Consider the following 21,942-nt stretch of genomic DNA (forward strand, 5'->3'; position numbering starts at 1 on the left):
GCCTCCAAGCCGGTCACGGCGGGGGGTTCAGACCAATCAGAGCACTCGGTAGTAGCGATACCTTTATCCTCTGCGATATTCTGCCTGGGACGACGGTAGGCTCGTAATAACGCCTTAACAGTCACACGCCCTATGACCCCCTATAGCAGGCGCTAATCTGTTAACGATCCAACAGTGGGGCCGAGTACGGCTTGGAGGATTAGGACAGCTCAGGAGATGGTGTTAACTGGATCCGCCAGAAAAGAAGGGAGTAGCATCCTCCAAGACAACCTGTGGCGATGTGTGACTTTTTGGAGCATCCCGCGGACCCTTAAGTTCCGATATCCTGACAGTTACATCATTGAATGCACACAACATCAGAAGGGACTAACCGTGCGATCGATCGGGTGCACTTTGTTGGATACGCGATGGGGTAGGGTGAATTCAGTAGATAGTGGACCAGATATTAAAGATCTTATTGATTGAAGTCTTGATGATCTTGTTCTTGCTCGCTTCGTCATCGTGCGGGGGCGTTGGTCCATTCTTGATGTTTTCACCGCCACAAGCCACACATTGTTATAACGAGGAGCAAACTCCCTTCTATCCGCACACAGGCGCCAATCTAACACACTTTATCAAATGCACACACCCCCATCACTGCGCGAGGGCTTTCCTGGTCCGAAGCTAGTCACTGGATGAAATTTGTGAATTCTTGTTTCACACTCAAGAGAAAAGTTAAAGGCGGCAAGGTTGTGCCTCGAACCGGTGCTGACGACACGCCTGCCGGAGGAAACTCGAGACATTATTTTACTGACAAGAGTAACGGAACAGAAAAAGCAGCCGAGACAAAGCACCATTTGGAGCAGTGAGCCGGTGTCAATGGATGAAGCATCTTCCTAAACCGTCTAACTGGGCCACCACCAGGTTCGCTATCAACATCATTCTCCCAACGGCTGGCTACAACCCGCAAGGGTCTGTAATGTTAAAAGGTGGGAACGCTTCTACCTCGCCACCAAATATCAGCCAAAGAGATGAGTGCCCTCACTGGAAAATTGCTTTGAAGGGTATTCGCCACGCCAGATGAGTATTGTATGCCATTTAACATTACAGACCCTTGTGGGTTGTACCTCCATCCTTGTTCGACGTGGGGGGAACGCCATGAACGCCCATAACAGGGTCTAGAGGGAAGCTCCGAGGCTCCACCCGCTTCCCGTCTAGCAAGGATGGCGCTCTTGGCGGCATCATCCTTCGATCATGGGCGCAGAAACAGGCTTTTCCTTACTTGTCTCGTCATCGAGCCTCACGACCCTTTATGTTTTCCAAGGCTTCCAGCGCCATGGGCCCTTCTGAGGACAGTTTAGCGCACGCATCCGACTAGACGCACCAATTGGGGAGCGAAAGGCTAAGAGACAGAGAGGGTCCAGGCCAAACCTTACTGGACCCCGGTCTACGGTGAATGCACCGCTCCCGGATTACGTAGGCGCGCCCCGAAACAAGCGGAAGACGCTGAATAACGACTACAGAGGGAAAGGAGTCTGGGTGAAGAGAAGGTCGGATTGCCAAGAGAGACAAAACCAAGCCAACGCTCTGTCATAGCTGTCCCGGTCTTCATCTCCTCGGGTGCCAAGAGCGTATAATTTGTACAATCGCAATAGCTTCATGTCCGTCCGATCCACCAAGTTCGCTGCCACCTCCCTCGTCCTCAAGCCCGTCGCTTCTGGGAGCGGCGTCACCTGCTCCATCCTCCTCGCCGAACCTAGTATTTTTCTCTTGGGGTTTAACCACGATGGCCACGGTCACTGCGAAGGCCAGAGTGGTACCACATTACTGCGAGGTAAACTCCAGCTGCTTGTCAGCAAGGACATCAAGATCAAGGCGGTGCAGCTTAAGTTGGTGGGTCGCGCCCGCACGGAATGGCCAGAGGGAATGAAACTGGGTTATTACGAAGAGGAGAACTTGCGAACACAGGTGTTGACATTTTTCGATGCCATGAACAATGGGTGGAAGTCCGATTATGGGAACCAGTGCGCCTACCGATTGAAGAGCACATCGCCCAATGGCATCAGTCTTGCGACTCGACCGAACCCACCGAAACCAGTATCGCCGCATTATCACGGCAGCATGACTACCAGAAAAATGAAGCGATTGTCCCCGCAAAGTATTCAATCGCGAAGCTTCAACAAGGACAGCCCGATTGCGACAGCAACGCAGGTGAAAGGGTATAAGGTTTTCTATCCGGGCACATACGACTACTTCTTCGAGCTTCCGATCGACCACCGCCAACTCGAGACCACGAAGGTACAATATGGCTCTGTGAAGTGGGAGCTGCATGCGACTGTCGATCGCCCTGGTGTTTTTAACCCTAACCTTCACGGTATGAAAGAGGTTTCGATAGTGCGAGTTCCCGACCCACTGTCCCTCGAGATGACGGAGCCCATTTCAATTAGCCGGCAATGCCAGGATCAGCTGTATTACAGCATCATCGTCTGGGAAAGAGCTTTCCCATCGGCAGCAAGATCCCCATCACCTTCAAGTTGATGCCTCTGGCCAAGGTCCAGGTGCACGGGCTTAAGGTATTTGTGGCCGAGTCGATAGAATACTGGTCGAATGACAGGCGGTTTACCAGGAAAGCCTCTGTTCGCAAGATCCTGCTCCTGAACAAGACGGCCGGAAAACCATTGGACCCGTCATGGGCGTCTTCAGACCTCAGGACTGTCCGAGGTGGTGAACTCACCCCCGAGCAGCGACGCGAGGCTCGCGAAACGGCCGCCAGACAACGAACTGCGGAGGCGTCGAGACGACACACCGCGGCTCAGCCTTTACCAAAGCCGAGTGATAACCTCTTAGGCGACTTGGACTTGGGATTGGAAAGTCTTTGGGGCCTGACGGAGATTGAAGCCGATGTGCAGATCCCGACCTGTGAGATGATGGCTAAGAATCAAGACTTGAGGTTGCATCCCGATTGCAGCTGGAAGAATGTCAATGTCCAGCACTTGATCAAGGTGAGTCTATACCCCGCCCTTACACATCTCCAGACTGATACTGACGAAATAGGTCATGATGGGAATCGGCTGTCTGGATCCCGATGATTCAACTGGAAAAAAGCGCCGGCATTTCGAGATCGGCATCAACTTGCCATTTACTGTACTCAACTGCCAAGCCACCCAGGCCAACACTAGCCTTCCCGCCTACTCTGGCGAGATGTGCCAGTCTACTACGTACCAGTCGGCATGTGGATGCCCCGACGCTTCTACCATCCCAACCGAACCCTCGCTCCACACTTCTATCGGAACACTGGCCGGTGTGAACGTAACTAGAGAGAACCGCCCCTCCGCGGAGACGGCCGCCGTCCTCGGCCCTCGACCTATCCACCTATCGCGGCTCCCCATCTTCAATTCACCCGCCTTCGGCGACAACATCGCACCACCACCCGCCCCCGAACTCGTCGACGAAGCACCCGAAACAGGTGCTATGGCACCCCCACCACAATACGACGATGTCGTCGGTAACCCCAGCGTCGACGGCCTCGCAGATTACTTTTCCCGCCTAGCAGATTACTTCTCGGACGACCCAGTGTCAGACAATTGGCTCCACAGGGATCATTAATAGCACCAGTCAATTAATGAAAATTATCTAAAAAACAAAAGAAATCAAACAGCCATGTGTTCAGGCACAGCTATTTAAGTTCATATCGTTAGGATTATGCGACAGGCCAGATGTACGGTCGCACATTACCACATGGGTGACATAACCTTTTTGGGAAGCCTCAACCATGTTAAAATACTTGGTTATTTTATGCCCCCCTTGCAAGACTACAGTACCGCACACTATCCGGAAGGTATCTCTTCATTTAGATGGCATCTCCACCAGGGAATATGTCGTGATAATTCCTGGTGACGCGTCACAATTCTTCCACTTACACATCCACACCAGCGTCAATACCCAGCCCATCGCCACCCCATAGCTGTTATGGGCTATCCCCATCCATTCCCCAAGTAAGCTCGGGTCTATCCATTATGAGATTGTGCGACTGACCTTGTCTTATACGTAGATATGCCTGATCACGTCCTATCGCAGATATGTCCCGATATTCCGAAGACCGTGGCCCCTAAATCGTACCAACGGAGCCACGATTTCATCCGCGATAGCTACCTAGGGTCGAATCTTTGTCCATATTGCGGGAGACATTGGCCCACGAGTATCTCTATCCTCGATAGCTCGCCAGTCCCGTTTCGAGACGTTGAAACAGCTTCCACCTCCTCCGCTATACAGTCTATCGACCTAACAGCCTCTGATCGTTCCACGCCCTCACAGACGATCTTCACCGGCTCTGGAGACGGCCCTGGCCGTATCCCCGCAGCATCGCGGCCCTCAGCCGTGTATCGAGATGCCAAACTTACCCAGAGTCGGATCGCGAGGGGCATAAGGGCGAGCTCGTCGCAACTCAGTGAGGCTGTGGCTAAACAGAGCCAAAACAAGAGCAGACGGAAGATCTCGATGCGTCTCACTATCTTCCTTGCGAGGCCTGACCCATGGGAAATACTAGACGAAGACGAGGAGCCCCAGTGGTCTTTGGCTAGAGAGCTGCTAAAGGTCGCTTTGCGCCCCTTCGTCGACGAGGAACCATCTTTACCTGTCCACTTCTGGTTCGACAGCATCTTCTTCCCTCAGTTCAAGGACAAGCCTGCCCTCTCTTCTGTTCTTCAATTCGACAAGAGACTCGTTCAGAACGCCCATATTAAAGAGGGTATCACGGAGCTGAGTGACCTCGACTGGGAGAGACAGATAGCCGCAGAGCTTTTCGGCGAGGACTATTGAAATAAGAAGATGCTAATTACTTAATTCATCCTAAAAGTGCAGTAGGGGAACCACTGTTTATGTACAGGCACGATCTCTTGTAGAATGTTCCTCCTTCTTCCACACCTTGCCACCGCCTTGGTCGCCTCACACTTGTGATCTCCAACAATTTCCGCCTATGCTGCGTGACACCTTTTTGCTAGTCAATGGACCCCCTGGAAATGAAAGCGACCACACGGATGAAGATTTAGAGTCCTCCACAAGTATCATCAAGGAGCAATGTTAATACAAGTATAGACTAAAGAGCTAGCTCTTATTGGGTCAGATCCTTGCGAGTACAACATAATGCAACATTTTAGAGCTTCGCCGGTTCTGATGAGAGCTGTCAGAACTTCTGCTTTAAGACACTGCCATCGAAGTTAACTTACCGAATACAAAGACAACAACAGCCTGGTTTCCATGCCCACCCAAGACTCTGACCTTGAAACTGTCGGCCGCGCAAGCGGCATCAAACTTGTTTTGTCCCAGATAATGGACGTTCCATTTAAACGTCACCGTGTTTCTCCCTTCCAAGCCGACGATGCGGTACGTGAGGGACCCCTCAACCCCCATGCCCACGCGGTGCGACTTGCAGCGCAGCATACCACTCTCCCCCGCCAGGATCTCCTGCGGTGGCCGTGAGTCTGGCGTGTCCATCCATTGACCGTGGTCAAGGCTCGGGGAGCTGGGCTCGAGGTTGAGCTCCTCGTTGGTGTGGTTCAGGATCACGACTAGCAGCTCCCTAGCTGCCATGTCGTCGTTGACTTTGGGGCGAAAATCGATTGACTGTCTGTGTTGACTCAAGTGGGTAAGTAATTAGGAGTGATGAAAAGAGAAGATAACATTGAAGCATTTCATCCAAGCTAACATGGTGGGATTTAAACGTCATCCTGATATAATGGCTAAATAACGTAGTGCTGGAATGGGGAGTGGGCTAGCTCTCGCAGCTTGAGCATTCAAAAACCTTGTGTCGTGTATCGTCACTCAGCTCTATGCCTTCGGGTCGCATAAACTTCCGCTCCGTACCCCGCCCCAGCGCTATGCATCTAGCAGCTTAACATCCCATGAGTGGTCTTAAGGCTCCCAGCAGGTCACGACGAGGGGTTCAGACCAATCACGGCTCTCGATAGCGAAGATACCTTCACCTATTACTACAATCCGCCCAGGAAGCAAGTAGATAAACAATATGCCCTTATCAGTCACGTTCCCTGAGACCCCCCATAGTAAGCGCTAGCTATTAACGACATAACACTGGGGCAACGTACGGCTTGGAGCCTTAAGACCACTCTTGGGATAGGGCGTCTTAGGGAATTTGACTGTTACGGTCTTATGATAAGTCTAACATATGTGATAAGCTGTCAAGCTCCGGAGACCTTCGGTTACTGTTGGAGGCAAGGATCACGATCATCGTGAACTTGTTCACGATGAGAGTGAACGACCACAACTAGTGTCAGGCAACAGCCTGCTGTCTATGAATCGGCAGACTGAACACGGGTATAAAGAGACCGACTCTCGTCGCTCCTTTAGATAAAAAATCAGACGCTCCTTTTAATCCTCAATCTACACTGATCTTTTGTTCGATGTCTGCATTCATGTATCGGTGCTAGGTTGACATAAGCCTACGGCGCAGACAAACATTTCCTGATGTGGGAATCAAGAGGCCAATAAGATCAGCTAAAATTTGAGAAAACCAGGTGCCCATGTATCTGTTGAGACCGTATGACTAAGATGGTCCGATCGCTGGTGGCTGGGATGTGGATACTACGTGAGGAGCTGTGCTCCTCGCAGACACATGCAACTTAGACATTTCAATAACACATCATCTTCCACTCCCGCAATATTGCTTTATCAAAATGATAGGGAAGGAGAATCGGCAGGTTTGGGCGAATAGGGCGGGTATGGGGACAGATCCCCTTCGACACCGGTAAGCTTCCAGCCAACCGTTATCATTTGGCCTTGGCTAGCTCTGTATAGACCAACTTGGTTGTGTTGGACTTAAGGGGGGCAGCCAAATTCTATTGTGAATTGTGAACGTCCCCTTGCGCCTTCTCACGGAGCAGGATTGCCAAACCGAATATGGCCCTCCAAAGACAAGACGGATCGAGATTTGCAACCCGATAATGCTACTGCCACGTCGCGCACATCCGAACCAAACTTTTGTGGTGTGTGGGTTTTGACTTTTTATTGATGGGATTTATAAATGTAAAAATGAACTCTCCCATCTTCTCCTTATGTTACTCCTCCCCTTTTTTATTTTATGTTTAGAAACGGCTCATCGATACGTAGCTGTTATCCAAGGTCGGATTCCGAGTGATTGAGCTACATCCGTGGCAAAAACCCATGTTTTAGTGATTGCCGAGCTGTTATCTCCTCTGCTGTGCTAAGACTACAGCAGGTCACTCGCCCCGCAGTTAGTATCTTAACTAATCTGAGAGCAGTAGCTAGATATCATAATAGAGCATTAACTTCTCGGTACTCGCCACTCCTCCTGAGATGAGTGCTTCATAAAGTCGCGAAGAATACGCTGGCCTTAATTGGGTTAGATCCCTGCGGGTGACTCAGCTGTAGTCTTAGCACAGCAGAGGAGATAAGATGCCAAGGACGCGATCGGGGAACCCCGCCGCTCGGAAGCGCCTCGGTGAGATGGCTCAAACCAATGAGGCTTGTGTCTCGGGCACCACCTGATCGGCGACAAACCGTAAACCTGGGCTTACGGAGCGCCTCCGTAATGCCTTATTGGTAACGCAACGGTCGAGACCATTTCGCTGTTGGGGGGGGCAAGATCAAACTTCGCAGGAGGTCGTGCAGCCAGGGGCTCCTACATGACCACACGATGAGCGATGGATCGTGATGTGTCTAGTGAAGCTTCCATACTGACGTGCCTTACATCTAACTTTTCCGTACATTGGTGTGTGTGTATCTCATGAGTGCCCACAAGCCTGCACCGAGGTATTTGCAGGGGGGTGGGGCCAATTAAAATGCGCCAAAGAAGAGATACATTAGCTTCCACCTATTTCTCTATGGTGATAAATGTACCAACACTTCTGATTGTTACAAAGTGCGACTTTGCATACACTACACCAAAATCTCGTCTGTGATCTCGTGATGTTGTTGTTGCCCGTCCCGAGAGGCTTCCTTTTGCCCTTTGACCTTATTTCGCCTTGCCGATATCCTTGACAAGCGAGGCAATCTGAATTTGTCTTCCGGCGGACAAGATTATGTTCTTTTTGCTGTATTTCAGGGTCAGATTCGTCGCCAGCTCGATACCTCTGCCTTGACTGGCTTTCTCCATGATATTCATTAAATAAGGCGTTGAAAATGCACTCTCGCCACTCTCTGTGATTCGTATATCTCTCCCAATTTGGCTGTGGCCCGTGAAGCTGAGCAAGATAGCTGTTAATAAGCACTACATCAAGAAGGAAGGTCCAACAGAGAGCCTGCCAAGGGCCCCGGCGTAAGGGATGATCGTATGCATAATATGACCTCAATTGGTCACCCCGATCCACGTGATTCATCTCGTCGTTATAAGCAGCAGCGACTGTCGGGATCGAGATGACTTTGACAGCTTCGTCACCAAAAAAGCGGCGTATTGGCTTGGCCTCGGGCTTCTGTGAGGACGGCTTCTTCCTCTTCCGGCAGACACGCTCCTCGCCTGTGAAAACGGTTGTAAGGAATAATATAAGGCGATTGTCTTTCCAAGCGATCTGATTGACCTAATTAGATGGCGCAAGGACATATTAGTAAGGAATTCACATAGAAAAGTGTCTTAGATCAATACCTTATTGTCAGGGGTTGGGATTATCTTGACCTGGTTGAAGTCATAGCTGGTCTTAGCCCCCCCATCAGCCTTCTTATCCTGTTGAAGTTCCTTGTGTATGCCACAGTTAGGCCGGGCTGTGCCTGTGGCCCCGTGGCCATGTGTGCGGAGGCTGCGGAAGAGGTCTGCCGACGAGAAGAGGTTATCCACAAAGACGTGATATGTCGCTTTTGGCAGTGTATTTGCTAGGGCAACAACGACGCCTTGGGTCGAGTTTAAGGCGATAGGCTTGTGTTCTTCTTTAGGCTCCTTCTTTGGTGCTTGTGATGCCCTCTTGCCGCGACCTCGTGAGGATGACTCCGGCTTTGGAAGCTCAACACCAACGGTACCGTATTTTTCGCCCTTGATGTGCCACAGCCAGTGAATAAAGAAGCCCTGTTGTGCTATGACCCAGATCTTGAACCCTAGGGGGATAGGCTTGCCCTTGACGACTGTTGTCTCGTTTGATCTACCCGTATAGCGGATCATACACTCATCCACAGCCAGATGAGAGCCCGGGAAGAAGATCTCCGCAGACGCGGCCTGTATATGATCAGACCACTCATCACAAGCTTGGAATACCTTCGGAAGAGGCCCGGTCTCCTCGATCTTGGTGTGGTCAAAGGGGCGAAGATGACGATGAAGGATCTGAAACTTCCAATACGGCATGAATTTGATGATTGAGTGTTCAGGGCGTTGCTGCCCCGGCTTCGGTGTACTCCAGTGGCTCTTAATCGTCTTTTCCTTATGTATACCCATATAAATTAGCATTCCAAGCCAGACATATACTTCTGCAACAGAGGTCCCTTGCCAAACTCGTAGCCTTGCGTTCTTCGTCATCGGGTGCTTCCAGCTATCAACAACGTCATTTTCCTTCAGCCACGAGATCTAGCTTTTGGTGTATTGGACCCATTTCTCAACGAGGGAAATAGGAAGGAAAAGCTGGAATAGCTGCAGAGGTGTTGGCGGCAGTGTGCTGATGCGAAAGTTGCGTGTTTCTACGTGGAAAGGCTCGAAGTTGGTGCCGCGGTCAGTTTCGGCCGGAAAAACAGCTATCCGGGTAGGGTCATTTGGGTGCAGCTGATGACTATGATTTTCCTTGATAAAGCTCTTGTCATCATAGGCATTGAATGCCTGACTCTCTTCTAGAATTGATTGGGAATTCATTGTTGACTTTAAAATGATTTGTATGGTGTTTTGGCGGGGATTGCTTCATTGAACTAACTTTCCGTACCCCGCTTGTACCCTCGTGATGTCAGGGGTGGTGTGGGGCGAGGTACGCGGTGCAGGCTTGTGGGCACTCTGTCACGATGTGTATTTAGGATAGCAGGGCGTGTACATGGCGTGTCACTGCTATAGCAATATCCTTCTAGCTACTCCAGCATAAGGATGTACAGGAACTCAGAGCGGGGTCCTGACGAAACCAAGAACATACACACATCCAATCAGACCCATCAGAGAATTTGGGCTCGTGACACACTCATGAGATGAGATCCGTTCTCCCGGGCGTAATAAAAATACTACTACTAGACGGCCCCCGACGGGGACGACTGCTTACATAACCGCCGCACCCGGGCGCGGATGTAGCGGCCGCCACCACAACCAAGCAAATCAAATAAGTTGGTTATTGGACACACTGGACGGAACCTAGAAATGACGAACGGAAAGAAACCGCAGATATGCAGAAACGGCTCTAGTGAGCTTGACTTCATAGATTAAAACCGGAAAACCCCATAACTTTGCTACCATGCTGAAAATACACTTGAATGCTCGTCGATCGCCAAGAAGATGCTTCCTAATTAGTCTGGAGTAGGCAGAGTATTGTGGCCTTCGTCCTGCACGCCAGCTTTATCGAGCGTTCGCCTCAAATGAGAAACCTCCTTTCTGAGGAGGTTATTTTCATTCCTGAGTTCATCGATCCTACTCTCCATCTCTTCAGTCCGCTCTTGGGCGCCAACACTGAGTTCCTCAATGATCTTGATGACACGCCAGAGACGCATAACAACGATCAAAGACGCAACCTCCTCGATGATACCGTGCAAGACAACGTCGGTGATAAAACCTGCGACGACGATAAACGCATCAAAGCAGTGAAACCAAGATTTGAAATAACTGAGCTTATTAGCATCTGTTGTCTGTCAAAATAAGACGTACAGGCGAACCGTACTTCCAACCGAATGCCCAAACTGAAGCAATTAATTCAATCATGAACAGACACGAGAAGACCAAGCTGACAGAGCCCAGGATATTCAAAGCAAGGTTCCAGTCAGGGCCACTCTTTGCTTGCTCGCATTTGAATAGATGCAGAATGAAATCTACCTAAATCAGCTGACTACTCATGATCTAGGCAGAGTATAACTTACCAGCAATCATGCCTAGAACATCAAGAGACACCAAAGTAAGAACAGAGTAGTGGCCGATTTTTGAGGAGAGGAATCGCCTAGTCTTTTCTCCGGTATTCTGGATAGTCCATCGCTCACCCTCAAGTGGGTGTGAATACCAATGCTGGAGATTTAAGGACGGGAACTCCGGCTTCCTCCGGTGCCTTAAAAGCGGTTGTTCCTCATCGCTCCAGTGTCGGTATTCCACACTGGTTGAAGACATGCGGCACTCGTGGGCTGGATTAACTGTTTCCGATGATGCAGAGTTCAATTATGACCAGGATGGCATCGATGATGGAGATGACGAAGCATTCGAGATCAGAGGCATAAAAAACAGAGTGCTGACGCGGCTGCCAAAGATAAGGAGAAATCAAGGACCAAGATTGAGCCTGGCTCCGAGCCAAGGCCGCAAGGCCGACATATCCCCACCTTTTGCTTTTGAGAAGAGCCTACCGCGCCCTTTAGAGGCACGGTCCCGTGGCGTTGACCAACATCGCGATGCCTGTCCTTGTGTCTATACATGCTCTTCGAACTCTCCATCATCTCGTAACCCCATTCTTATCCGAGGCATCGACCGCCCACAATGTCCCCCGTCCAGCTAAAACCTCCCGAAGCCCTGGAGTGAGCCTGTCTCGGCCTGGCAGCAACGCAAAAGGAGCGTCGGATGCCGAAGGCTCTGCGAGCTGGGGTGTACTTGTTGTCAAGCTCAAGGGTCTCAAACTAGGTTGTCTTCGACTGACAACACGTAATAAAGTGATTCAGCAGCTCGAGAAAGCATAACAAACTCGAAAGGGGACAATAGCCCAATTGAAAACGGTCAGTGACAAGCCCCTGTGGTCCCAAGTTGAAATTACTGGAGTACCCCGGCTATCCAGTGCCGAGCTTAGCGGATGGTGTCAGCTAGAATCCCTAAACCCTAAAGCGGCTAAGTTCGTTAGCGTCTCTCCCCAGCTGAAGCCAGGATGCGGCACCATCCTCCGCACGTGTCCCATGCCAAGTTCATCACCAGCGCATTTGTTAAGGCGAGACAACATTCAAAACATCGAGTGGTCCCTTTTATTCCTCACCTTGCCTCCTCTTTCATTTTTCGGACTGCGAGACTTGAAATTATCCTTCTTGGTCTTCGACGAGGTCGCCAACCGGGATGAGACAAGATGGACGCCGCAGATTTGGGTGAAAACATCGATCAAGAAGCCCAAGTCATCGAGAGTGGTGCCTCTCGTAGGAAAAGATTTCAAAATGACAATGCTCATGAAGAACCCAGGTAAGCCACAAGGACCAAGAACAAGCATCCCCAAGACGATGTCTCGGTCGTTAAGCGAGCGCTAACACGGTGCCGTTTCTCTATATCGTAGCCGTTGGTGGTTCCTCTCATTGGTGTTCCCCATGATCGCAGGGACTCTCGGCCCTGTGGCTTCATCGTTTAGTATCTGTGCTCTAGTCCAGCCATGGCGACAGCAACTCGTTCCCGGGGGAGATATCAAGGAGGCCCCTTTCGTCACCAACCCGTGGTGGTACGTACCCTGCAATTACTCCGATCAATGCCTAGCGCGCTTCTTCTCTGATGTATGTTACTATAGGTTGACGACTGCTAATGCCATCCAGCTTGCTATCGCCATCACCTCGAATTTCTTTCTACTCTTCAACATGGCAGGACGAGTGCGCTTTAGTCTGGCACAACCAATCACCATTATCGGATGGTACTAGACAAGAACTGTATACAATCGGTGCATACTGCTAATATAACATCAACAGGTACATCTCAACTATTTGCCGCATTTTTCTAAGCGCCACTGCCGCTGGGCCGCTTCTCAAAGACATCAAGTTCCCCAAAGACGAGCTCATATGGTCCCAGGCATTTTACTATGGCATATGGGCGGCCATCCTTTACTTCTTCGATGCTTCTCTTATGGCTGTGACCTTCTGGGGTGCATTATCCGGCCACTACCGGAAAGACTTTATGCTAACCTTTAGTCAACGCACTCTGATGTTGCAGACCATCACGTTCCTTCTATACCTCCTCATTGGCGCCCGCGTTTTCTCTAAAGTCGAAGACTGGAACTATCTCGATGCCGTGTACTGGGCAGACGTTACTCTCTTTACCATCGGCTTCGGTGACTACGCCCCTAACACTACTCTTGGAAGAGCTCTCCTGATCCCATACGCCCTCTGGTATTATCAGCCTTGGTTTGGTCATCGACTCAGTCATGAACCTTGTCCTCGAGCGTGGAAGACGCCGCTTCCAAGCCCGGATAGAGGAGAAGACACGACGCAAGATGGTCCGGACCATAACACGAAAGGGGGACGATGGTATCCTCAAGCCCATCCGCGAAAAGTCTGAAATATCTCGCACACAACCAGATAAAATTCCAGCAACCGAGTTTGAACGCCGCAGGGCCGAGTTTGCCCTAATGCGCAAGATACAACACCAATCCGCATCTCGCAGAAGATGGATGGCCATGGCCAGCTCTACTTTCTCATGGCTTGTTCTATGGCTAGTGGGTGCGGCTATCTTTGAGAGGACCGAGAAGCCCTATCAAAACTGGTTGTACTTTGACTCTTTCTACTTCTGCTTTGAGGCCTGGACTACCATCGGATATGGTGACCTCACCCCTACGTCTAATGCAGGCAAATCTTTCTTTGTCTTTTGGTCTCTCTTAGCCTTGCCCACGATGACGGTACTTATCTCACATGCCAGTGATACTGTGGTCAAGTTTATCCGAAATGCTACCGTTGAAGTAGGGAATGTCACGATCCTGCCAGGCGACGAAGGCTTTATCGGTAATATGAAGCACGTTATCAGCAAGATTACATTTGGCAAGGCCTTCCCAGGCCATCTGGACTCTGCATCTCCGGAGCTAGAGGCGTCCTCGAAGAGCACCGATCAACGATTAGACAAGATCATGGCCGAGCCCAATGAACAAGCCCTACAGGGCGATAACAGAGGCCGTCCCAGTACCTCCAGATTCCGACAGTCGCCCTCCCAGGTCCGCAATCACCGCGATGGGCTTCCCACGGGCACCGACTTCCACTTCCTTCTTATCTCCGAGATCCAGGTCATCGCCAGCCACCTCAAAGAATCCAAGCCGCATCGCTACACTTTCGACCAATGGGCTTGGTACCTCAAGCTCATGGGCGAAGATGAACACAACCCACAGACACACTGCAAAGCCAAGCCGAAGGAAAAGCACCAGGATCCTAACGATGAGGGCTCAGATAATGATCTGGCGTGGTCGTGGGTAGGGAATCGCAGTCCTTTGATAGGCAGCCAGGAAGAGACCGAGTGGATTCTGGCCAGTCTGATGGATAGGCTCCGGGAGTCGTTATCGGCAGAGAGGAGACGGCAGCTGGGGAGCGGTGCCAGGGTGGCGCATCAGGAGGCGCAGGAGGTGGATGACTTCGATGGAGGTGGTGGCAAGGAGAAACGAGCCTGATGCCCAGGTTTCGAATTAATCATTTACACGATATCGATTCAGATCATGCATGTTTCACGCTATGGTTTGCTTCGTACCTGAATGGGATTAGTTTGGATTAGGCTGACATGATAGGGCAAGGCGTTCGAGGAAGCCAGCGGGTCGAACGATGTACACAATCCTACATATCCTTTCACTCAAAACTCAAAGTAAAATGGTTTTCTAAAAGATGACTAAGTGTCTAGCTTAGTTCCAAGGTAGCCATACACAGATACCACTTCAGCACCTAGTAGTAGTAGCACAGCCTATATAGCATGCTTCTATAGCAATTCCGTCTTAATACTACCATAATAGTTGCCGTCTTCATGCCGAAGTTGTGGTAATCAGCGCGTAGAATGCGCTTCTAACTGCGTGTTTGTGATCTCACTATACACCTTTGATGAAACGATATTGCGGGAGTGGAAGATGATGTGTTTTTCTTGAAAGGTCTAAGTTACATGTATCTGAGAGGAGCACAGCTCCTTACATAGTATCCACATCCCAGCCACCAGCAGATCGGACCATCTTAGTCATACGGTCTCAACAACAACCTTATTCGGTGAAAATTGTACAGGGAAACAACGAACCCCCGCTCAGAGTCCTACGACCCGTTCCCGCCGACTCAATCTTGACGATCTCAACGCACGCCGCCTGCGTGCTGTATTCATCACCTCCTCGCGAGCTCGACCACGATTCATCGAGATCTACAGAGTCAAACAACTCGCGTCCCTCACTCGAGGCAGTTCGCCCCCACTTCGGTAAGCGTTAGGTGTGGATTCCCGGGTCGAGGCAAGTACCGAGTACTCAAGTTCAAATGAAGTGCGGGGTACGGCACCCTCAAAAGTAGATAGATGGTTGGTTGCCTTGCCAGGATTTCTCACTCGAGGGAAGTTGTGGATTCTTTAGCTCAGCGTGCCTCAACTTACGCATGCGCTGACGAAGAAACTCTATCCTCAAATCTCGGCTGACTGGAGGCGGAAAGTTCCGCGCCCCTGGTGAACAGATTGGCAGTGCCAGTTACCCGCCCACGGAGGATTGGCGCTGTTGTGTGCAACGACACGAAGAAGCAGCCCCTTTCACCATTGGGAGATGTGGAATGACAGCATCGGCCAACGCTAATTCACCGTCGACACCTACATCGCATCGTCTTAAAAAGGTATCTCGTGGGCGCGACCTACACTTCGTCGTAATGACGAACTTGGACATTTATCAACGCGCTTGCGCGCCTATGCCGGCCTCACCTCCCTTCATCTCCCACTACGAGCCCCTGAATATCTCAACCCATGGCGAGCCCAGAAAAGCAGCAAAATGGGTCCCCGAGCCAGGCTCAGGAGAAGCAGGAACCCGCCGCTGCCGATGACGATGCGGAGGAACTTCCGAAGCCAAAGCCCACCACATTGAAACGCCTCATGGACAAGGTCGGGCTAAATGCTGCCACCTTGGTCCTGATGTTCAAGTCAGAAGTCAATCCGCATTCTTTTGCTTCTTCCGGGACTTTCTATACTAATGTATTCTTGCTCTGCGCAGAGGCTCCATCCCTCCTATCATTGGCATATCGATGTACCAATCGACACGAATATCCTCTTACTTCACGACGATGGGATATTTAATCCCAGTAATCTCCGTCCTTGCCGTCGCGATCCTGCCGCGCGACAGATTTATCCAGAACCTCATCTTGGACCTCCTTGCCATCTGCGTTGGCTCGGCCATGTCTCTCCTCGTCCTCTGGTCCTCCGTCCAAGCACGTATTCATACCTCCCCTCCCACATCCCAGGCTACCACGGTAGCCCCACCACCGTATAATTCGTCTCAGTCAGCCGTCTGCGCAGTATGGCTCTTCGCCAATATCTGGTTCGCAAACCTTGTGCGGGCGAAGCTGCCTAGCTTCAGCCTGCCTGTGATCATCTATAGCATCTTGATCAACAATAGCACGACCTCTGGGCCCAAGCTTGCCACGACTAAAGCAGCGGAGGCCTTTGTCAAAGAGCAGCTTCTAGCAATGCTATTCGGTTTGGGACTAGCGGCAGGCGTGGCACTCTTCATCTTCCCTTATAGTAGCCGCATGGTCGTAATCGGGGAGATGAGAAGCCTCATTGGCCTACTCAGAAAGGTCGTTAGTGTACAAAAAGACTACCTGACGGCCTTAGCGAGAGAGGACAGTCTCTCTATCGAGGTGAAGAATAGCGAGGAACGAGAAGCCTCGTGGGACAAGAAGAAGGTGGAGAAAGTGAAAGATGAAGGTATGACCAAGGAAGCGAAAGCAGCCAAGTGTCTGAAAGAGACAGTCGGCGCGATAAGAGTCTTGGCTGGCAAAGTCCATGGCAATATGACATATGCGAAGAGAGATATGGCTTGGGGAAAGCTTGATGCGAAAGATCTCGGGGAGACATTCGCACTAATTCGAAACGTCACGATTCCAATGCGAGTTTGCTACCGCCCACTTCTTGACAGAAACGCCGCTGACTGCCGGTAGTGTGGCGATAAACTCCATGGTAGATATCTTCCGCCGAGTCTCCGAGCGCCGAAGGTGGAACGCCGACGAGTACACACTGGCCGAGATCGAGGCGGAAAAGAACCGGGAGAAACAGGTGTGGAACGGCATTATGAAACAAATGTACACGCCATTCCAGATTCTGGCGGAAGCAATCGACCAAGGACTCGAACATGCTGGCATCTGCTTGGAGATTCTCCCGAAATCAAAGATATCCAGGAGGTCAAGGAGCAGCGGATCGGATGATGTCGAGGCCCACGGCGACGCGGTGAGCCCAGGCAACCAATGCTTTGGTAGCCTTGTGGATAAGAAAGTCCGACAATTCTATTCACAGGAAATCACCCACTCGCAGCACCTGATACCCGGCGACGCCCAATTCTACGCCACTCTGTACATGCAACAGCTGATGTATGCGGCTGGGGAAGCCCTCCAGGACCTCGTCGCCTTCGCGGACGAGAAGATCGGCGACGATACAATGAAGCATAACCGCTTACTCTTCCCTACCGAACGCCTGCTATGGAAGTGGTTGACGAGTATCTTCAAGGGACAGGACTCGAGCGTAAAGCAGAATCCTGATATCCTGGAGACGAACAATGTCAACTACGGAGATGGTTATAATCCTCCGAGGGATCTGGAGCATCTTCCTGCCACCAATACCTGGCAGCATTTTGGGAACGGGCTTCGTAGGATCTCGTCAGTCTTAGGATCTAAGGAGTCCGTTTTCGGCTTTCGAGTCGCCTCTGCTACGATGACAATCGGTATTTTGGCATTCCTGGAGCAAACCCAACAGTTCTTCCAAGATCAGAGGCTAGATTGGGCAATGATTACTATCGCTCTGGGAATGACGATTAGTAGGTCTTTGCGGCCCTCAGAGTTTGACTTGGACAAGTACTCACTCTCCAAAGCTTCTGGCCAGTCGATTTTCGGCTTCCTCTGCCGAATCGGGGGCACGTGCCTAGCCATGATATCCTCGCTCGTTATCTGGTATATCGTCGGCCAGAAGACCCCCGGCGTTATTGTTTTCTTGTGGCTGTTCATTTTCATTGAGTATTATTTTATCAAATTTCCCCGATTTCTTACAGCTGTCATAATTACCATTGTCACTCAGATTATTATCATCGGCTACGAGCTGCAGGTAAGGCGGCTTGGCGAAGCTGTAGCCACCGCGTCAGGACAGCCATACTACCCGTAAGCCCTATCCATCCTTTTTCATTTTTGTCTAGATCGTCACAGGCTAACATAATGGGTGTAGAACCTATCTCCTGGCTCCGTATCGGCTCGCTGTTGTCGCGGCCGGCAGTCTGGTTGCATTCTTCTGGACGGTTTTCCCGTCTCCTTTGACCGATCGGACTTGGCTTCGACAGGATTTGTCCGCAACCATATACCTGCTCGCCAACTACTTCAGTGTCATGACTTCGACTATGCAATCGCAGCTTGAAGGGTCAGGGGGCGATATCGAGTCCGAAACGTCGCCCGCTTATCACCTTTTAAAAGCTCGGCGCAAGATTTTCGGCAAGGTTATGCGTCTAATGTCCTCTATTGAATCTCATGTTGCGTGGCAGCGGTGGGAGCCCAGCATAGGCGGCCGCTTTCCCGTTGAAACATACCAAGAGATCATCAAGCGCAGCACGCGTATCATGAGCTATCTGACGCTTATGAGCTATGCCATAACACAGCCGCCGCGAACGCATAAGAGGGACGACGAGGACGACGAGGAAACTGGAGGCCGAGCAGCTGGGGCATCAGATACCGCCGCAGTCGCGCAAGATAATGGCTGGTGGCGGGCGCTCGAAGAGGTCCTTCCAGGAGCAGAACCGGTGAACCATACTGTCCTGTCTACACTGACCTTGTTGTCAAACTCGATGCTTTCAGGTCGAAGCTTGCCGCCCTTCCTGCCTCTTCCTCAACCCTATGACATGATGTGGAGACTGAGTAATCTGTCGAAAGATGACACAGCCGCCGAGTCAGATCAAGCACTACTTCCCAATCGGGACTTCTCACGTGAACGCGGAAGCTCGGGATTGACTACCATCGATTTGCGCCAGGGGGCTCCATATCGCGTAGCGCAAAAACGCAACCCACAACCCCATGGCAAACAAGTAGACGATGCCGTCACCAGGAACACCGAATCTTTAGGCACAGCCCTGGAGCTACGCGGCTACGCCGAGTTCGTCGCGACGCAGGTGTGCAGTACGCTGGTATGCGACGACCTTGAGGGGTTGGCGCGGGCAGTGAGCAGGCTCGTAGGTGTCGTGGACTTCGGCTTCCGCGTCGACCTGGGCGGGAGGGATAGCAGGACGAGCGAGGCAGCTGAGAAGCCGCTGGCCAAGCGGAGGACGACTCGGATTGTTGCAACGATGGGTAAAGAGAAGGCGATTTGAGGCGAGGGGACTTTTATACTCATAAGGAAAATGTGTCACTGCACGGATCTGACTTTGAGAGGGACGATAGAGTAGGCGACAGCCGCTCGTAGTATGCTTCTCAGGAATCCCGTCATATAATACTTAGGAATCAAAGGCATCAAGCGCGTGATAATCTTCGATGAGTGCCGTAAGTCGCCCGATGGCCTCGAAGCTTTCCTCTTTGGCTTTGCATCCAATCAGGCATGTCTTCTGACGGTATCACAGCCAGCGTCAAATACCACAAGGCGCCAACTGCTTTCCTGCGTATCTCGAGCCATGCTTCTGCCTCGTCAACTTTGCCCCCGCTTTTTCGAATTCTGAAAGGTAGAGCCGGACCATCTCATGTTCCCAAAGTCGACGGCTCTCCGTAGGGACGCCGCTGCCCAGGACATAGGCAAGATCGCGAGACCAATGACCCTTGGCCATAGCCTGCCAATCGGTCAAACCCATGCGATGCTTTGACGTAACATACCAATTGCCTTGCAAAGTTTCCTAGAATTAGCATCTATCTTGAAACATCGAGGGGTTCTTGTCCATTGAATGGATCAAGTTTGCACGGGTGAACCCGGTCTCGCCTAGGTACATCACGACTAAAATCTCCAACTTTATTCCCGAGGAAACAAAGGTTATCTGGCGGTCTAAGATCCCAATGGGGTGAGTATTGCCCCAGCATGATAAAAGAGCCACCTTCGTTTCTAATGTTTCGCTTCCTTCTAGTCGTGAGGCTACAGCAGATGAGCTCAAGGGGGCATATCTTTACCTTGCGAGCAATGCGGCAACCTATACTACCAGTCATGACCTTGTCGTTGATGGAGGGTATACCGTGGCATAGATTGAGTAAACCATACAAGAGGCATCTCAACTGACGATTACTAGAGGTAGTTCGGTAGAATAGAGGCCAAGAGCACACTTGGGCATTTTAGAGTAGAGGGAGCTCTACCCACTTCTCTACCCTACCCGGGTAGAGTGGGTAGAGTAGTGGGTAGAGTAGTGAAAGTAAGTAAGTAAGTATATTTTCCGTCCGGGCAGGTCCCCTATTGGGGCACAGGACGTGCTGGGCTAGGGGGCCTATCTACAGGTTTGTTGAAATGAGCATGTTAGTTATCGGCACTGTCTCCGCGGGATAAAACAAAGCTCACCACTTACACATTCAACAGAGCTGACAGCTTCCTTTCGCTATGATTGTTAAGTTGGGAAGGTTCAAGTTGCTTAATTCATATAAGAACCACCCAAATTATATACAGATATGACAGCCGTAGAATGTTCAAGGGCTTTGCCACTCAATTGATCGTCTAACACCCGTGACTTCCAACAATGATACAGTCTTCTGTCCTATGGCTAGCCGAGTGCAAAGCTTCTCGTTCCCTGCTGTCCGGTTCTATTCTCCTCCAAATGTCTTTGACGCCCCTTCTTCTATTAGCCAAAGGATTGTCTCCCATCTCTTCAGAGGCCTGGGATTCAATTCGCTCATCCTCAGCCTTGGTCCAGTCTAGATATACCATCATCTCTTCTTTCGTCCATTCTCTTGACCCTGTTGACGTTGTACAGCGCTTGGACATCTGTTTGTAGTCCAGGCACCACTCATAGCTCTGCTTGTCATACCTGAGTAGGAGCCCCATCGCCCTGCGATATTGTTGGTTCGTCTTAATGCTGCCGGCCGGCTGCGCTGCGTACCACGCGCTCCTTGCGGCGACATATCGTCCATATATGGCCTGTGGCGAATCGTACCTCGGTGGCGATGGCGATGGCGGGCCAGGCAAAGGAGATGGTTCATGAACAGGGGATCCTGGCCGCTGAGAGGCGCCGCCGGGCGAGTTTTACAAGGCCCCAGTCACGGTCTCTGGCTGATCGCCGAGGACTGCGGCCAGTAAACCATCTTCCGGCGCTGACGCTGACTCTTCCTCGGATACATCTACCAGCGGTCGGATTTGGGGTGGCTCGGGTCAGCAACTGATACTTCAACCGACTGCGAAAGTCCCGGGGCTAGAGCTTCTTGTTGAAGCAACCCCCCATACCTCATCGGGCAGGCCCTTGCCGTCCTGGTATGACCAACCGCGTGGCATCTGCTGCACGTAGGCGGCGCCTTGCGCGCCATCTCAACGCTCTCAAACGCACTGGGTTCTCTTCGGGTGCTCTGTTTGGGGATAATGGAGTGTGTAAACGTCGGCTCAATTCGTTGGCGAGGCTCTAGAAGTGGTTGCGGAGCTCCCTTGCGCTGCAGGCGCCAGTGCTGGTGGAAGTGTTCAAGTGAAAGGACTTGGCCCTGCTCCTGCAAGTATTTCAGAGTGTGGAGGCAAGGCAGTCCATGGGATCTGGTAAAGGACCCCGTGCAAGTCAATGGCGGTGGAGGATCTTTCCTGCTCAGCAACTTCCGTTGCTCCTCCACCTTTCTCAGGGCTTCATGTGATACCCAGCCATGCACTGCAGCATACAGCGGCCCCGAAAGTTCAATAGGGACTCGAATCTGCTGTCGAGCTTGGTTCGATCTCAACTCCGACACCTGGTTGAGTAGTGCATGCTTCATTGCCCCCCAAGCTTCAAAGAGATCCAACGTGGACTTTCTGAGATGGGATTTCATCAGTGCATGTATGCCCTCGACTCGGGA

At 51.2% G+C, this 21,942-nt stretch overlaps 7 protein-coding genes across 7 annotated transcripts; 4 read left to right on the plus strand and 3 right to left on the minus strand.

The window, feature by feature from the left end:
- Nucleotides 1-1,638: 1,638 nt before the first annotated feature.
- MRS44_013956 (uncharacterized protein) lies at nt 1,639-3,585 on the plus strand (the record flags this gene model as incomplete). Its single annotated transcript, XM_065617393.1, has 3 exons — nt 1,639-2,373; nt 2,427-2,981; nt 3,034-3,585. The coding sequence occupies 3 exons, from the start codon at nt 1,639-1,641 to the stop codon at nt 3,583-3,585; spliced, it is 1,842 nt and encodes a 613-aa protein (XP_065473465.1).
- A 447-nt stretch (nt 3,586-4,032) lies between these two features.
- MRS44_013957 (uncharacterized protein) lies at nt 4,033-4,797 on the plus strand (the record flags this gene model as incomplete). The annotated part of the gene is made up of 1 exon (XM_065617394.1): nt 4,033-4,797. One exon carries the CDS (start codon nt 4,033-4,035, stop codon nt 4,795-4,797), a length of 765 nt encoding a protein of 254 aa, XP_065473466.1.
- A 334-nt stretch (nt 4,798-5,131) lies between these two features.
- MRS44_013958 (uncharacterized protein) lies at nt 5,132-5,568 on the minus strand (the record flags this gene model as incomplete). The annotated part of the gene is made up of 2 exons (XM_065617395.1): nt 5,132-5,148; nt 5,205-5,568. 2 exons carry the CDS (start codon nt 5,566-5,568, stop codon nt 5,132-5,134), a joined length of 381 nt encoding a protein of 126 aa, XP_065473467.1.
- A 2,398-nt stretch (nt 5,569-7,966) lies between these two features.
- Nucleotides 7,967-9,778, minus strand: MRS44_013959 (uncharacterized protein; the record flags this gene model as incomplete). The annotated part of the gene is made up of 4 exons (XM_065617396.1): nt 7,967-8,195; nt 8,299-8,528; nt 8,594-9,259; nt 9,521-9,778. 4 exons carry the CDS (start codon nt 9,776-9,778, stop codon nt 7,967-7,969), a joined length of 1,383 nt encoding a protein of 460 aa, XP_065473468.1.
- Nucleotides 9,779-10,410: 632 nt separating this feature from the next.
- On the minus strand, nt 10,411-10,984 carry MRS44_013960 (uncharacterized protein; the record flags this gene model as incomplete). The annotated part of the gene is made up of 3 exons (XM_065617397.1): nt 10,411-10,723; nt 10,779-10,926; nt 10,975-10,984. The coding sequence occupies 3 exons, from the start codon at nt 10,982-10,984 to the stop codon at nt 10,411-10,413; spliced, it is 471 nt and encodes a 156-aa protein (XP_065473469.1).
- Nucleotides 10,985-11,575: 591 nt separating this feature from the next.
- MRS44_013961 (uncharacterized protein) lies at nt 11,576-14,426 on the plus strand (the record flags this gene model as incomplete). The annotated part of the gene is made up of 6 exons (XM_065617398.1): nt 11,576-11,613; nt 11,868-12,256; nt 12,434-12,506; nt 12,573-12,692; nt 12,748-13,184; nt 13,240-14,426. The coding sequence occupies 6 exons, from the start codon at nt 11,576-11,578 to the stop codon at nt 14,424-14,426; spliced, it is 2,244 nt and encodes a 747-aa protein (XP_065473470.1).
- A 1,301-nt stretch (nt 14,427-15,727) lies between these two features.
- On the plus strand, nt 15,728-19,316 carry MRS44_013962 (uncharacterized protein; the record flags this gene model as incomplete). The annotated part of the gene is made up of 4 exons (XM_065617399.1): nt 15,728-15,900; nt 15,972-16,684; nt 16,941-18,123; nt 18,188-19,316. The coding sequence occupies 4 exons, from the start codon at nt 15,728-15,730 to the stop codon at nt 19,314-19,316; spliced, it is 3,198 nt and encodes a 1,065-aa protein (XP_065473471.1).
- Nucleotides 19,317-21,942: the final 2,626 nt, after the last annotated feature.

Source organism: Fusarium solani (assembly GCF_023522795.1).
Source record: "Fusarium solani strain SB1 chromosome Unknown bctg00000009, whole genome shotgun sequence".
In the NCBI taxonomy this organism is placed as follows: domain Eukaryota; kingdom Fungi; phylum Ascomycota; class Sordariomycetes; order Hypocreales; family Nectriaceae; genus Fusarium; species Fusarium solani.